General features: G+C 40.1%; 1 protein-coding gene across 3 annotated transcripts; it reads right to left on the bottom strand.

Moving 5' to 3' along the window:
* Positions 1–1,129: 1,129 nt before the first annotated feature.
* On the bottom strand, positions 1,130–13,997 carry LOC115539361 (B-cadherin-like). Of its 3 annotated transcripts, XM_030350387.1 has the most exons (18): positions 13,931–13,997; positions 13,217–13,304; positions 8,187–8,275; positions 7,619–7,744; positions 7,339–7,482; positions 7,105–7,255; positions 6,155–6,327; positions 5,918–6,046; positions 5,509–5,514; positions 5,024–5,203; positions 4,660–4,904; positions 4,249–4,391; positions 4,054–4,145; positions 3,825–3,957; positions 3,359–3,580; positions 1,949–2,079; positions 1,669–1,806; positions 1,130–1,345 (listed from the first exon to the last, which is right to left on the bottom strand). In XM_030350387.1, exons 1-18 carry the CDS (start codon positions 13,979–13,981, stop codon positions 1,295–1,297), a joined length of 2,292 nt encoding a protein of 763 aa, XP_030206247.1. In that variant the 5' UTR covers positions 13,982–13,997; the 3' UTR covers positions 1,130–1,294. The 3 variants fall into 3 exon arrangements, with proteins under 3 accessions (XP_030206247.1, XP_030206248.1, XP_030206249.1); XM_030350388.1 differs by lacking the exon at positions 5,509–5,514 and having other exon boundaries at positions 5,024–5,209; XM_030350389.1 differs by lacking the exons at positions 8,187–8,275; positions 13,217–13,304; positions 13,931–13,997 and having other exon boundaries at positions 7,609–7,730.
* Between the last annotated feature and the right edge of the window lie 696 nt (positions 13,998–14,693).

Genomic DNA, 14,693 nt, shown 5'->3' on the forward strand with positions numbered 1-14,693 from the left:
TTGCGGCATTTCTCGGAGGCACGCCCCCTTTTTGTCTCCAACTTTTGGAAATCTGAGAGTAGACCGAGAGCAGTGATGACGCTTGCAACAAAATGGTTGCCCCCGTGAAGAGATTTTTTTCGTTGGTCATTTTAGTGTCATTTTTAAATGCTCTTACACACTTGATTACATTGCTACTTTATCCCGTCACCAATTTATACATTGCATGGTCTTGCTCTGCGTGCAATTCAATGCAATGGTGTTGTTTGTTTTCGGGCTGGTTTGCTAAAGAGGCTAATGTAGCTAACAATAAACAAGGATTAGCCAATTTCATGACACAATCACAGAGACGAACAGTAACGCTATAAATGCTCGGAGACCGGAAATTACGTCAAAAGTGCTACTCGGAAGGCTGGCATGCGAGGATTCAGGAACACACCATGAACATAAGACTCAAACAAAAATGCCTGCGCCCGTGAAGAGAATAATTGGGTGTCAAGCAGCGAAGCTGCGAGACAACCTATAACATATAACAAATCATGTTTGTTATATGTGCCCATAAATGACTTGTCTGATGATAATCTCTAAAACATTCGTTAGGATACACTGATTATCAGTCCACATCACAATTCAGCCGCCAAGCTTTTCGTCAAGCAGCTGCAGCCAACATGGGTACAATGGAGATCAAGATAACATCTAAAGATTTGAAGGAACTGAGTGGTGAACGGCACAAAGGCCTTTTGGAACCCAGCCTCTGTGTGCAACCATTAATACAGGCGGCCATTTCTGACACTGCATTAACTTAATAAATGTCCTTCAACAATTCCACACTGTTCCTCTTAAAAAATGCTGAAACAGCCCAAAGCTCTACAAAACATCATTGTAGATGACCAAAATGACCAAGATTGCAAGACTACACAAACACATCCATCCTTAACCTAACCTCGAAAAATAGCACACAGAAGGTTTATGCAAAGACATTCTCAGATTAGTATAATCTTTTTTTATTTCACCAACAAACTTTGCAAGTAAATGTATTCAAAACGTTCCCCGTAAGTTCCCCTTTACTTTCGTCATCCTATCTACCTAGTTGAAATACGTCCTAGGAAAATAAGGAATTAGCAATTTTAAAAAAAGCTTTAAAAAAACAGTTCTTACAGAACATCATTGATGTCATTACTTGAAAAATGAAAAAAGTACAAGCTTCAATATAAAATGTTAAAGCCAACTTAAAAGAAAAAAATAAAATTTTCATCAATTTACAAATATAAATCAGTGCCAGCAAATAAGAATTGAAAAGAAAACCCAGGATAGATCAACAGTGTGAGGGGGGCGCCAGCGGGTCGCGGTCTGCTGCCGTCAGGTTCTGAAGAGGGCGTACAATATAGTGGGTCCATTGCATTATTACATTCAAACAGAGAGATCTCCATTTGCTTGACAAATAGAACAGTAGCATACGGTGGAGTGAAACTTTTTTTCCCATTCACCATGACCAGCTATAAGCTTGATATGACAAGTTAGCTAGAAGCATAGGAAAGGCCAGATTAGGGTGTAAACATTTTCTGTGAAACTCAAGTAAATGACACCAACCGATGCTTTAAGTAACTTGCTTCGATGCTTTTTAATAAAGCAATAATTTTGAAGAATCATCATGAAATTAAATTACACTTAATATCACGATTGACTCACATCATCAATAAATTTGCCAATGTCTTCAGGATTGGCAGGCCGGGGTCGATTCTCGGCTTTAGGCATGAAGCATGGCATCACTCCGGAAGACCCATGGCGGTCGTCCGGACCACGATGCACACTCAGATCATAATTATCCTTAAAGAACAAAATAGAAGTCAAACCACAGCAGGTAAACTTAATAAATGCAACAGAAGTAAAAACAGCCATCCTAAACAACAATTACATCATCACTTTTAAACAGATTTCTTGATAAATTGAGCCAATATCGGGGCCGTGCCTGGTGGTCCTCTCCTCCCCCTTCTTCATCGTTGTAGTAAATGTGGTCCCTGATGTCCTCATTTGGTGGTAAAGGCTCATTCTGCTCTCCACCTCTGCGTCTAATGAATATTAGCAGCAGCAATGCCAGCACTGCAGAGATAAAACAGTCGTCTTATTAGATCAGACGGGCAAGTTGCTGAATTTACTTTTCAATCATTAATAGCATCCCAGTGTCCTCATTCAGCAAAGGATGTGTCTCGACATGTTTAGCTACACATTAATATAACTGTAGCCCTGTCCACAGTATTACATCATTGTAAAAATTCATAACATTTAACCAATGTTGGAGCCAGAGCTGAAAAGGAAATTGCCATGAGAGCCAGCAAGTTATATTGTGGTCCAAAAGACACGAGTGCCTTCCTGTTGATTTGGTTAATACTTATGACTACAATGTCCCATTCTTTAAAAGGCAGCAAGGCAAAGAAACAAGAAACCCCCACCACATGCAGTTCCCTCCTCACCCTTGGAAGCTGCCAGAAAGTTACTTAACCCATTTAAGGATATTTTGAGGGCTGGCCTCATGGTGATTCAGCTGACCAAACTGAAGTACCCCGATGACTTCATGTTTATTGATATGATTGGAGTCCAAATAGGCCAAAAAACAATCATGGCATAATAGGCAAAGCTTATTTAGCTTTTGGCTGTTTTAAAGGGTAATTCCGGTGTAAAATGGATTTGGGATATGTTTTGTATGATAACGAGTTAAAACGTTCGTTTTGGAGCACAAAAAACGTATATCTTCTGTTGGCGCTTTTCGGCCGATCCCATCAAAACACTACAAACTTGGAACGATGGGGGCACTGGTTATCGTAAAAAGTATATTGCTATTCTAAACCTCTTAAAAGGCTAAAATTAGCCCGACACTTCTTTGGTAGTAAAATAAGGGTCTTAACATACAAAACAAAGCATTGGTGGCGATGTGTACGGATTGTTAAAAAGGACATTTTCTAGAAAAGGACATTTTCTACCATCAGTAGATCCCCCGTCAACGCCATTTCTCAAAGTTCTCAATGGCTTGTTTTATATGTTAAGACCCTTATTTTACTACCAAAGAAGTGTTTAAGTGGTTTAAAATAGCGATTTAGTTTTTACCATAACCAGTGCCCCCATCGTTCCAAGTTTGTAGTGTTTTGAAGGAATCGGCTAAAAGCAGCCATCTGAAGAAAGCGTCTATATGCGGAATTCTATTTTGTGCTCCAAAACGAACGTTTCAACTCGTTATCATACAAAACATATCCCAAATCCATTTTACACCGGAATTACCCTTTAAGGGGATGTCGGCAAGTCCAAATGTTGTCTTCTTTACAAAAAAAGAAGACACGAGTTGAAGGAACGTTTTGTGACTGTCTTATTTTATAAACAAACTTACATAGCAGCAGCAGAACAGCTCCTGATCTTACTAGAAGGCCCGGCAGACCAATGCCTCCCTCACGGATCCCAACTTTGCAGGTCACTTCATTTCCTGTACATTCGCAAACTGTGGCCATGACAATGTTGTCTTGCTCTAGACCATGGTTGTCTGCCACTCTCAGGACTACATTGTAGTCTCCCATGGGAAGGGCCCTGATTAATGTCAGGATTATCCCTGTTCCTAGATTAAAGAGAGAGGGAAGGATGAGAAAGATAAATCCAGACACCATCATTTTAATGATTTTTAAGCTGTGAACAGGGTCTGTCCCATAAATATAATGGATTATGTTCAAATTTCAATCAATTTACAATAAGAGCTACTTCACGTATCCATTAATCATGGTAGATCAACAGTTCACTATAATACCCCATACCATTACAATTATTCCAACATTTATGTCCCTGTAAAAAGTAGAAGTACAAACCTGTGTCATCCATCGTAGCGGTCCAGTTATTCTTGGACCTGCCCATTAGTGATACCGTGTAGGGTGCAGCAAAGTCTGGCCCATCTGCGTCCGTCACAGAGAGCAGCTGAGGGGCAGATTCCGTATTGCAAACCTGATGAAGGTAGAGAAAACATGTGCTTAATTACGCACGCACGCGCGCACACACACACACACACACACACACACACACACACACACACACACACACCTTAATGATGCGCTCATTGATTGAAGGGATGTTGTCGTTAACATCTTCTAGTTCTATTTCCAGGGTTCCTGTACCAGTGGCTGGGGAAACATCTGAAAAAGAAAAAGAAATCAAATACATCATAAACCCGAAAATGTAATTGTACTTTGCACCAATATTTCTTAAACATAATGAATCTTTAAAATTCCTACATACCATCGTCATATGCCATTATCAGGGCAGTGTATTTGCCGTCTTGAACGTATTGGCTCTCTCTGTCCATGCCTTTCTTCACTTTAATCAAACCCGTGTCCGGGTTCACACTGAGCCACCGCGCTGGGTCTTTCATGATCTTGTACCTGGATATACAAAGTGGAAAGTGACTTGCAAATGCTTCATGATCTTTTGCCTGGATATACAAAGTGAAAAGTGACATGCAAATGCTTCATGATCTTATACCTGGATATACAAAGTGAAAAGTGACATGCAAATGCTTCATGATCTTTTGCCTGGATATACAAAGTGAAAAGTGACATGCAAATGCTTCATGACCCAAAAAAATAAAATAAAAGTGGTTGTTTGAGAAATGGAAAGTAATCGTTAAATAAACTAACGATTTTAACTTACGAGACATTCTGACTGCGTTCAGTGTCAGGGTCGGTTGCGGTGTACCGCACAATTTCACTGGCAACTGCGAGATCTTCCTTCCTCTTCACAACCCGAATGGTTGGACTAAACACAGGAGCCTCATTCAGATCTTCTACAGAAACCACCACCGTGGCAGTGGCTGTCGGAAGGCGGATGGCAAAGGGAATCTCGTTTTCAACGGTCACAAGCAGGGTGTAGGTCTTGGTCATCTCATAGTCCAGACCCTAAATAGAGGTTTTGATTAGTTGATTCCAATGTAGAGAATGTAGAGACATTTTTACGTATTTTGTAGTATCGTGTACAGAACATTTTTCTTAAGCCACTACTCAAGATTCAACCCCACCTTCACAGTTGTAATGATTCCTTCTTGCTTGCCAGGTCCGGTTTCCACGGCGAATTGGCCATTCTTATCTCCAGCAACAATTTGAAACTTTGCGTTCCAGGCTGGAGAATTAAGCTCGTCCCCATCCGTTACAGACATCCTCACAACCTGCGCTCCCACTTTGTTTTCTGGGACACTGGCCTCATACTGTGCATTTTTTACCGGAAAGAACGATAAAGGAAAATAAAATGTAACCATATAAACCATAAAATAATGATGCAATTCAATGTTGCCCAATATGTGGATTGGAACTGAATGGATAGCCTGGAATTTTCCAGTTTGCATAATCATCTTAGGGGTTAATTCGGGTTTGGGTCCGTCATTTTGGACCCATGAAGATCTGTACTGGGGGTTTGTGTGGACTGCTAAAACCTGAACAGGGATCACGTCTATGAACCAAACTTTAACGCTATTGTTTCTACGTTTAGGTTTTCAGTTAACGCCACTATAAATGGACCAGGGATTGTCCCAGTCGTTCCAGTCCACAACTCCCCCTAATTTCTGAACAATCAGGGCATTTTCTCTGATCCCCCTTAGCAAAACTATTTTCGGGAAAAACCCTGAATACTAGACAGTCACATTGCAAAGTCAATAAGCCTATTAGCCATGTGCTTTATCTTGGAGGGTACTGGGCAATGACAATTTACCATAGCCCTTAGAATCAGAGCAAATTGTTTTCTCAAGCAAGACTTCAGCCTCAAAGCAGTTAAGCCTTGAGGGAGTCTCACAAGAGGAGAGTCGAAGTCAAGTCAGAGTCTCAAAGCGGTTTGATACTGACACGTCACAAGCCGAAAATCGATAGAAGAAATGGGTCTGGTTCCATAAAGAACGAAAGGTCTACACACGTGTACTTGCCTGAGCCATCTCAAAGGCCGGGGCAATGTCGTTACTATCAGTAACTGTGAGGATAACACGCCCTCTAGCAGTCAGGCCTTCGCCTCTCATGTCTGCAGCTTCTACTTCCAGAGTGTACCTCGGGTATTTCTGCAGAAAAATATACAGATTGAAGTCCATTTTCAATAAAATAATTGTGCATATGGAAACCTTTCTGCTTAAAATGACTGCCGTGGATAAATTAATACAAATCCGTACCTCTCTGTCGAGCCCTTGGCGGTTGACTCTGATGGCTCCACTAACAGGGTTTATGGCAAACAAATTAGCATTGGGAAGTTTTGGTTCCTGGCTCCAAATTTTATACCGGATTTCAGCATTATAAGTTTGTGGGTCGTCCAGATCTGTGGCATTAATTGTAATCACTACAAAGTCTGCAAGGGAAAGACAGGGGAAAGCCGAAAGAATGGATTTACAAAAACATGAAGCGCTCCAGTTGTAGTAGGTGGTCACATCTAGAAAACAATTAGGATGTAGAGTAGGGCTGCAACGATAAGTCGATTAATCGATAAGTTCCCTTAGCCCCCCCCCCCCCCCCCCCCCCCCCCGACAATTAATCAATACTAATTTTAATAAATCAATTGTTTAAATAATTTATCAAGTACAAATAAGATTTGCTGCTTAATGCTTCAGTTCAATTTAAATATTTTGTACATGGATATTCATATGAACTATAGCATAGTGCGGGTTGTCAGATAAAGCAACCACATTTTATAGACTCAATTAATCCAAAAAAATAATTACAAAAATCGACTATGAAGAGAAGCACGTGCTGCAGAGATGGGCACAAAATATAAGTTTCCAATCATAAGCTGCAGTGTGATTTATGATTCATGTGCAATCAATTCATTCTGTTCCATGTTTATTCCAATAGATTAACATTTTAAAAGCATTTAACTAGTAAGGGGTGGTGGTTTTTTAATTAATAAATATGGGGTTGGCTTAGCTCAGGAGGTAGAGCAGTTGTCTTCTAACCAAAATGTTGCTAGTTCGATCCCCACCACCTCTTGATGTGTCCCTGAGCAAGACACTTAACCCTAACTGCTCCTGACGAGCTGGATGGTTGACTCTGCCGTCGGCGTGAGGATTAATCTCAAATTGCCAGTCGACACATTCTATGGAAATGGTTTTGATTTCCTCTGTGTCATTACCTTTTGCTGAAGCCTCTGCAACTTCTGCGACAAAGGGATCTTGGGTGAAGACTGGTTTGTTGTCATTCATGTCGAGGACATTTACAATGACGGCCATGGTTGACTCAGCCTGAGCGTTCACCATGCTCGCAAAGTTGGCATGAACGTCTAACTGCATAGATAAATATTGATTATTTTACATGCAAGGGTCGTGCATATTGACACATTTTAATTTGGCCAGCAGGTTTTCCCTACCATGTACTGGGATTTCCTCTCCCGGTCTAGGGGCTTGGTCACATAAAGCTGGCCGGTGTTTCTGTCGATAATGAAGAGGCCGTTTGCTCCGTAACTCGTTATCTTGTACTCCATTCTTGACCATTTATCTTTATCAGAACGAATCTAAAAGGAAGATAATGCATAAAAAACATTGTTACCCTGGTAAAACTGAATAGTAATTCAATACCTTTTTCACTTTGGATTTCGATATTGTCTTCACATGTAGTTCAAGTTAAAAAGTACCCTTACGTCATCTTACCTGGGCCACTAGTTTGGGGTAGGGCCCCCTATCATTCTCCAGAATGTTGAGAGGAGGGATAATCCAGGCTCTCTTCCGCCTCTTAGAAAAGTTAAGAAAGCGCAAAACTGGCAGGTTTTGAATAACCTAAAAGGAGTTCAAGGATTAATGTTGAATTTAAAATAGGAGGGATGGAATTGCAAAAAGAAAAGAAGAGAATTAAGGTTGAGAAATTGGCATCGCAAACAATGATATACATCTCAGAAAATAAACAGTTTTTTATGACTGGGACCACAAAGATAGCTCTTTCTTATTGGAAGGGTCCACATTTGCCCTCTTTTGCAGTTCCTTTCCTGGATTCTGATGTGCCTGAATTTTCATGGTGTGACGTCCAGGGTGATGATGGCCATTGCCATGGAGTTGCACCCTGATTATTGTACCACATTTTTGCCCCTAGGAATTCAGGGAAGAGATGAGGAAGTCCCTTTTTCTTCCATGCATGGTAGTTCTCGTCACCTTCACAAAATACCACATTACTTCCAAAACTAGGACAGAGGCTATATTTATGCATCTCAAAACACACACTTACCATTAATGTTCCGTCCTGTTCCACATGGAAATGGCGGTCGCTGCTGCCGAATTTGAATCTTTTACGGGCCATGCAGTCATCAAAACCAACTGAAATGTCAGCACAATAGAAGTTAACCTTTATACACTGCGTCTGAATAAATCCTGAGTCGAAACACAAGAAATAGGAGCAATGGTGAGAAATTAGCACTGAACCAAACGCTGGTCTCTTTTTACTACTACTCTTCACCACCAACAACAGTGTGGAGCATTGACCCTTTAACATTTCACTTCAATTTATTGTATGTGACAAATAAAAACACTTGAACTTGAACAACAATGTAAGGCACATTCTTTAGATCAGATGTCAGAGGTAGGGTGAGGGTAAGCTAGTAATAGTTTGTGCTTCTCAAGTGAACAACTATCTAAATTCCAACGCAGTGAGAGACAAGGGATGATGAATTTGAAGCTTCTCTGCAGCTTCAAAGGGGAAAGTTAAGAATTTAACCCATTTATTTTCAAACAGACAAAGATAGGCTTCTTACTGTGCGTTCACACCAAAAGCGAATTGAGCTGCGAAATCACCAGAAGTCATTCCCTTTCTATGGGCAAGAGCGACATAAGCGACACAAGCGTCAAACGCTACCAGCGGCGAAAGGTGAGTGACCAGAGCGACCAAAAAAAGTTGAAGACGGCTAAACTTTATGCAAATTACTATGACGCGTTTCAGCGGCAAAACACTGACAGCCAATCGGAATGTAGACGCTCTTTGCTTGCGTGGATCCCAGGGAACACCGAACACCGGCACTTTTTTTTTGGTTCCTACTGAATGTACAAAATGTCGACTGAAAAATGAATCGCGGCTGTAACTGGGCACCCGGTGTTGTACGATCCGAGCCTTTTTCATTTCAGAAATCGCAACAAAAAGGCTCTGGCCTGGGCGGAGGTGTCACACCTGGTTGGTTGGTCTGGTGTGCGAGTTAATGAAACGTTTGAGATTATTGTAAAATAGGCGCGATACATACCTGCTAACCGAGATCCTAGCATACTAATCTTCCTTGCTCTGAATGGGACAATATCGTTTTCAAATTACGAAAATACATAGCCTACGTTGTGCAAAGGAATAATACGTTGTGCAAAGGTATAATGCATGCATAATAATGAAATAATAATGCATGGAACAAACGTGTCACTTCAATGCAGTTTAATGGAGGATAGACAGCTGACAAATGACCATTTAGCAGACGCTTTTATCCAAAGCGACTTACAATAAGTACATTTGTCATAAGAAGTGAAACAATATATCGCTGTCAGTGAGAGTGATGATGACAGCTGTGTTTTCTGTTGTGTGTTCAATAGTTAATGAGTGCAACATCCATAGTGATTTTGATCAAAGTGATGATAAGCAGGAGTATTTATAGAAAATATTTGCGATCTAGAACGTTCTTATTTAAGCGGGAATCATTGTCATTTGCTCTCCATACCACCAATCAAACCAACCAATCGCGTGTAGTCATGCTTTAAACAAAACACGTTTTTGAAATCGTCACATACACAAACTATTCGACAAAACGAGGGATAAATGACAAGGGATATATCTCTTGTCTTTTATCCCTCTATTCCCACTATTCCCCACTATTCACGGAGCCTGAGGTGAATCATTTTTAATTAAATAGTCGAGATAGATAGATAGCCTAGTCAACACACAAATTGTCGGGAATTAATTTAGGTGATTCGGCTCACACAGGACAGTAGCCTACAAGACCACATAGAACAAGGGAGACAAGTCTGACTGGACACAAAATACATCACATTAAAACTAGACACGCGTTGATAGATAGATAGACAGATTGGCATGGATAAATAGGTTCTATTATTTGCCTTGCGGAGCCAGCCAGTCCTGTGCACGTATGCAAATTAGCCATGTGCGCCAATGTCAATTTGTTTGACGAATGAGTGCAGATCATGATTTGCAGATGCAGATCAGTGAAACATATTTTAACTAGCCTACTACAGCATATAACCTTTTTTTGTTCTCAGTTGTAATTTCATTTTAGGAGTTTTATATATATATATATACATATATATATATTATATATATATATATATATATATAGGAGGGGAATCACTGTCCTACTTGCTGTCAAAGCATTTATCCAACAAGCAAAACCGTCTTTGCAATATGGCCAAAGTGTATGGGAGTTCACTCTTTGATATGGCTGTCTGTACTAAAAGCATACGGCTCCTTTAAATGCGTGTGCAAAATTGAATTGTACGTCATGAGCGACAAAAGCGAACAGAAATATTCGCAGCGATACTTTGTGAGCGACCAAAGCGTCTTTGCAGCGTGATTCGCTTTTGGTGTGAACGCAGTTAGTGGTTCCGTGTAGTGAGAAAAACTGAATTGGCCTCAGCTTTTAGGTCGTGTAACACAGCAACCGAGCTAAAATACCCATTTCCCGAGATAGTTTTCCAAGCACCAGTAGCCTAACCAAAGGTGGCCTTCAAAACCACGCTAAGTTAACGTCACATCGTTACTTTAAAGAGGTTAATTTATAATAAATGCTACATCTGGCCTGGATGAATGAATTGTTGAATGCACAAGTAGGAAAAGTCCAGTGCACACTAGGTGAAAAGCAACCCAACGCAATGACTAATTAGAAATGTAAATTCAAGATGGTTGTGTGTTGGGAGATAGTTTAATAGTAATGAATGTTTCTTAGCGTTCTAGCCGAAAATTGCTAGTGTGAGCCTGCCAAACTGTGAAAAAGTTCCAATTCGAACACAGATGTGTTCTTTTTTCGTGACGTCAAAGTGCCTTTTACTCTTTCGAAGTAAGGATCAACAGGCGGCACAGCATTAGAGAGAGGGTCAAGCTTCCCGGATACTTAAAGTATAAGACAAACTTCATAGACACAACATGGCTCGGCCCCACCAAACACGTGGCCTTGAGTGTGGCTCCAGCCACTAGAGGCGCAAATCATGGTTTCACCTGGTTTCATCACGATATGATATTAAATCGATTCATTAGACAACGATACGATATTTGCCGATATAAAAAATCTGCCGCGATACGATTTCGATTTGATTCAGGAATATGCGATTGATATGAGGCGATATCCTATGCCCATTTAACACAACCTCTTACATTCACTTCAACTCACATAAACTTAATTATAATTTCCTCATTTTATTTCTTTGCTATTCCGGATATTTAAAACCAAAACAATCCATTTTTAATGCAAATAATAAAAGTCCACATTGCATTTCAGTGCAAAAGGTTTTTTTATGGCTTAAATTAAAGAGCTTATTAAATTAAAGAGCTTTCATTTTGAACATAGACCATACCTATCTGTGTGGATAGTTTCTTTCTAAAAACAAAACATCCCTCGGAATCATCTTGGCTTTTAAGATAAGCCATTCGTGTTGCCAGATAGAGCAACTTTTCCCACCAAATTTGGCTACTTATAATCACGTTAGACTGGAAAAACTGGAAATCTGGCAAAACAAACCGAAACTAGACATCTTCGCGCTCACACATGTGCCTCGTTTTACTGATGAACGGATACGAGCCGATAGGCGCACTTGCGCAGAAATAGTTTCATTAACACCCGCGCAAGGAGATTGTCAAAATAAAAGCGTATAATACGGTGATATGCATCGATGTTTGGGCGTTGCATCGATGCAGTTGGATCGTTCGCCAATTAATCGATGTATGGATCATTCCGATTGAGGCGTATATTTGATAATTTCTAATTCTGATTGAGCTGTTCTTCCACTTCTAATTGGATCAAAAGTGTCCATAAACGCGGTTATGTGGCGGATCTATTGCGTGTGTGCATGAATGTCCTCACGCTCTGGCGACAAAAGAAAATCAATGACAGCAACTGAAAACTATGCCGGTATGAAACTAAAACTGTGATTCTGAAAAAAGTATTAAAGCTATCGAAATTTCGCTTAGATATTATTGAAGATACAAGTGTGTAGATCTTTTCATTGATTTAAAAAATGAATTGGTTACAATGTGTTGAATTGTCAGAGGTTGACCAGACGGCTTCAATGAAACCAACTGAAAGTAGTAGAAAGGAGTGGTTGCATCCGGCGTTACATGAAACAGTGATATTGACGACCCCCTTGATAATAGTTAAGAAAAAATGAGAAAATAAACGGCAAATTTATAATGTAATAAATCAGCTTAAAAAAAGTAAATGAGCGGAGTTGCATCCGACGTATACATTATCCCTTACATATTTTGCGTTGTTTTTGAGAATTCACCAATTAATCGAAATAATGAGTGTAATTGTGTTCACAAGAAGAGTTTAAAGCATCAGGATACTTGTCTATAAAATATATTGGTATATTTTGGTATCTAATTGAAAAGAAAATTAGGAGGCATTGCTCATCCCTGATATGAGAGCATCAAGCCTGGACGTTGGGGGGTGTTGACAACAAGTAACTTCCAGGTCATTAAAAATAAATGATTCCCCAATAATCATCTTTATGTTTGTCCAAACAATTTGCACATTGTAATCGTATATTTTGTCGTATCGTACAATTAGTATACTGTACAAAAGAAATACTGTGAGAAAGGCAACTTCAATACTCATTCAGTCTCATCATAATATTTCGATTCGGGGGGGGGGGGGGGGGGGGGGGGGGGGGGGGGGGGGTATTTTAAGTGCAATACTTATTCGTAATGTCAAAATACAACACTTTAAATAAGAATAATAAGTCAAAGTTAGATCAAACTAATAGTGCAAATATTTCAGCTTTCTTTCGACCATGTCCGTTGAGGATTTGTTAATTTTATTTTTTCAGACTGGCCACCCATGTGGCTACGCCCCTGTTGTTGAGCCATAAAACTAGCAATACACCACTCCCCTGTCTGTAGCTAAGTGCACTGAACGGGCACTACATTAGTCGTATGGAATTATTTCCAGCTAAAGTATACTAGTTGAACTGGGTCTATATTATAGGTAGGCCCAGGCCCAGCTATATACATTTGCCGTATGTACTCAAGAATCATGACGGCATATAGAAAACCATTGTTACCTTTGCCAAGGACACGTCCGCTATGAAGATGTCTTCTGTCTACTTCGAAAAGGTTAGAATCCTTCTTGAAACCAGGCAGACATTTTGGCTTTTCAGGAGATGATGCCCAAGCCTGTAGAAGAAAAGGCACATACGTTCAGGGGAATAAGTTACAGTGGAACCTATATCTGATGGTTTGAGGAGAGATCATTGTAGCCCAGGATGGTCCAGGAGGCACACGATATTTCAACATGTAGCCTATGTAATGTTTTTCAACATTTATGTTATGTGTTTCAATATGTATGTATGTATGTATGTATGTATGTAAGTATGTATAGTATTTCAATTCAACATGTATGCAATGTAGGCTCATAGGCCTGTACCGACGTGATGAGGTTTAGTTAGTTACCAATGTTTTCACATATTCCACTGAAATGTTGATTAAGCTGTGATACAAAACTAGTTACACTAGAATACATGACTAGTTAAACTAGTATAGTAGAATACATGATTACATTAGTTTGTAACGCAGATTCACACTAAAAAAACCCGAAATAACAAAAAGGTCTGCGAGCAATATGGAAAATGTAATAGGCCGAGGCTATATTATTTTAATGTTTATGAATTTAAAACTTATCAACTGGACAGCGTCAAATGTAAAAGTACGAAGTAGGGCGTAGGACGCACAGAGGAATGGCGTCGTGGAGCTCACACAAAAGTCAGAGGAAATCTCACCTGGGCGAAGACGAGGAGTAGTCCAACTCCCAGCCACCAAACAAGGCCCATTGGTCTACAAAGATCCACACATGTGTTCCCACTGGCCTTCTCGCTGTAATGACCCCCTACTGGGGGTTCCCCTCGTATCCCCGTTGGGCTACTGTTCTTACCCCCTCCTACCTGGGTCTCCTCACTGCTGTTCTTACCCCCTCCTACCTGGGTCTCCTCACTGTTCTTACCCCCTCCTACCTGGGTCTCCTCACTGCTGTTCTTACCTCCTCCTACATGGGTCTTATGTCTTGTTTTGATAATGCTGTTGACGATGCAGCTCTTGCTGTTTGTGACCCTAGATTGTTTTATGAATTTAAGGCGACCTTGGGTGTCATGAAAGGTGCCTTGAAATAAAATGTTATTCAATGTAATTATTAATATTATTATAATTAATAAGAATATTAAACATAAGCTGCAGATCAACAGCAGAATAACTCAGTGGAAGAGATGCAACACTATCTTGTGATATCAGCATTTCATTTTACACAAATTCATTATCATTAGTATTATCATTAGACCAATCATATTGCTGTGGAAAAACGAAATGTCCTGAACATTTTGATTCTGTAACATGCAGTCTTTGTCACAACCAGCTTCTCTGACCACAAGTAATGAAGCCACTAAATATCATGAAATTGATTATTCAACAGGAAATATTGACATGTTCCAACTGATGCCACCATCCACTAACTGATGTCTACTGTTTTTTTTCTCATTTAGGAGCTGCTGC

The sequence above is a fragment of the Gadus morhua genome, unplaced genomic scaffold (assembly GCF_902167405.1).
Source record: "Gadus morhua unplaced genomic scaffold, gadMor3.0, whole genome shotgun sequence".
NCBI lineage: Eukaryota > Metazoa > Chordata > Actinopteri > Gadiformes > Gadidae > Gadus > Gadus morhua.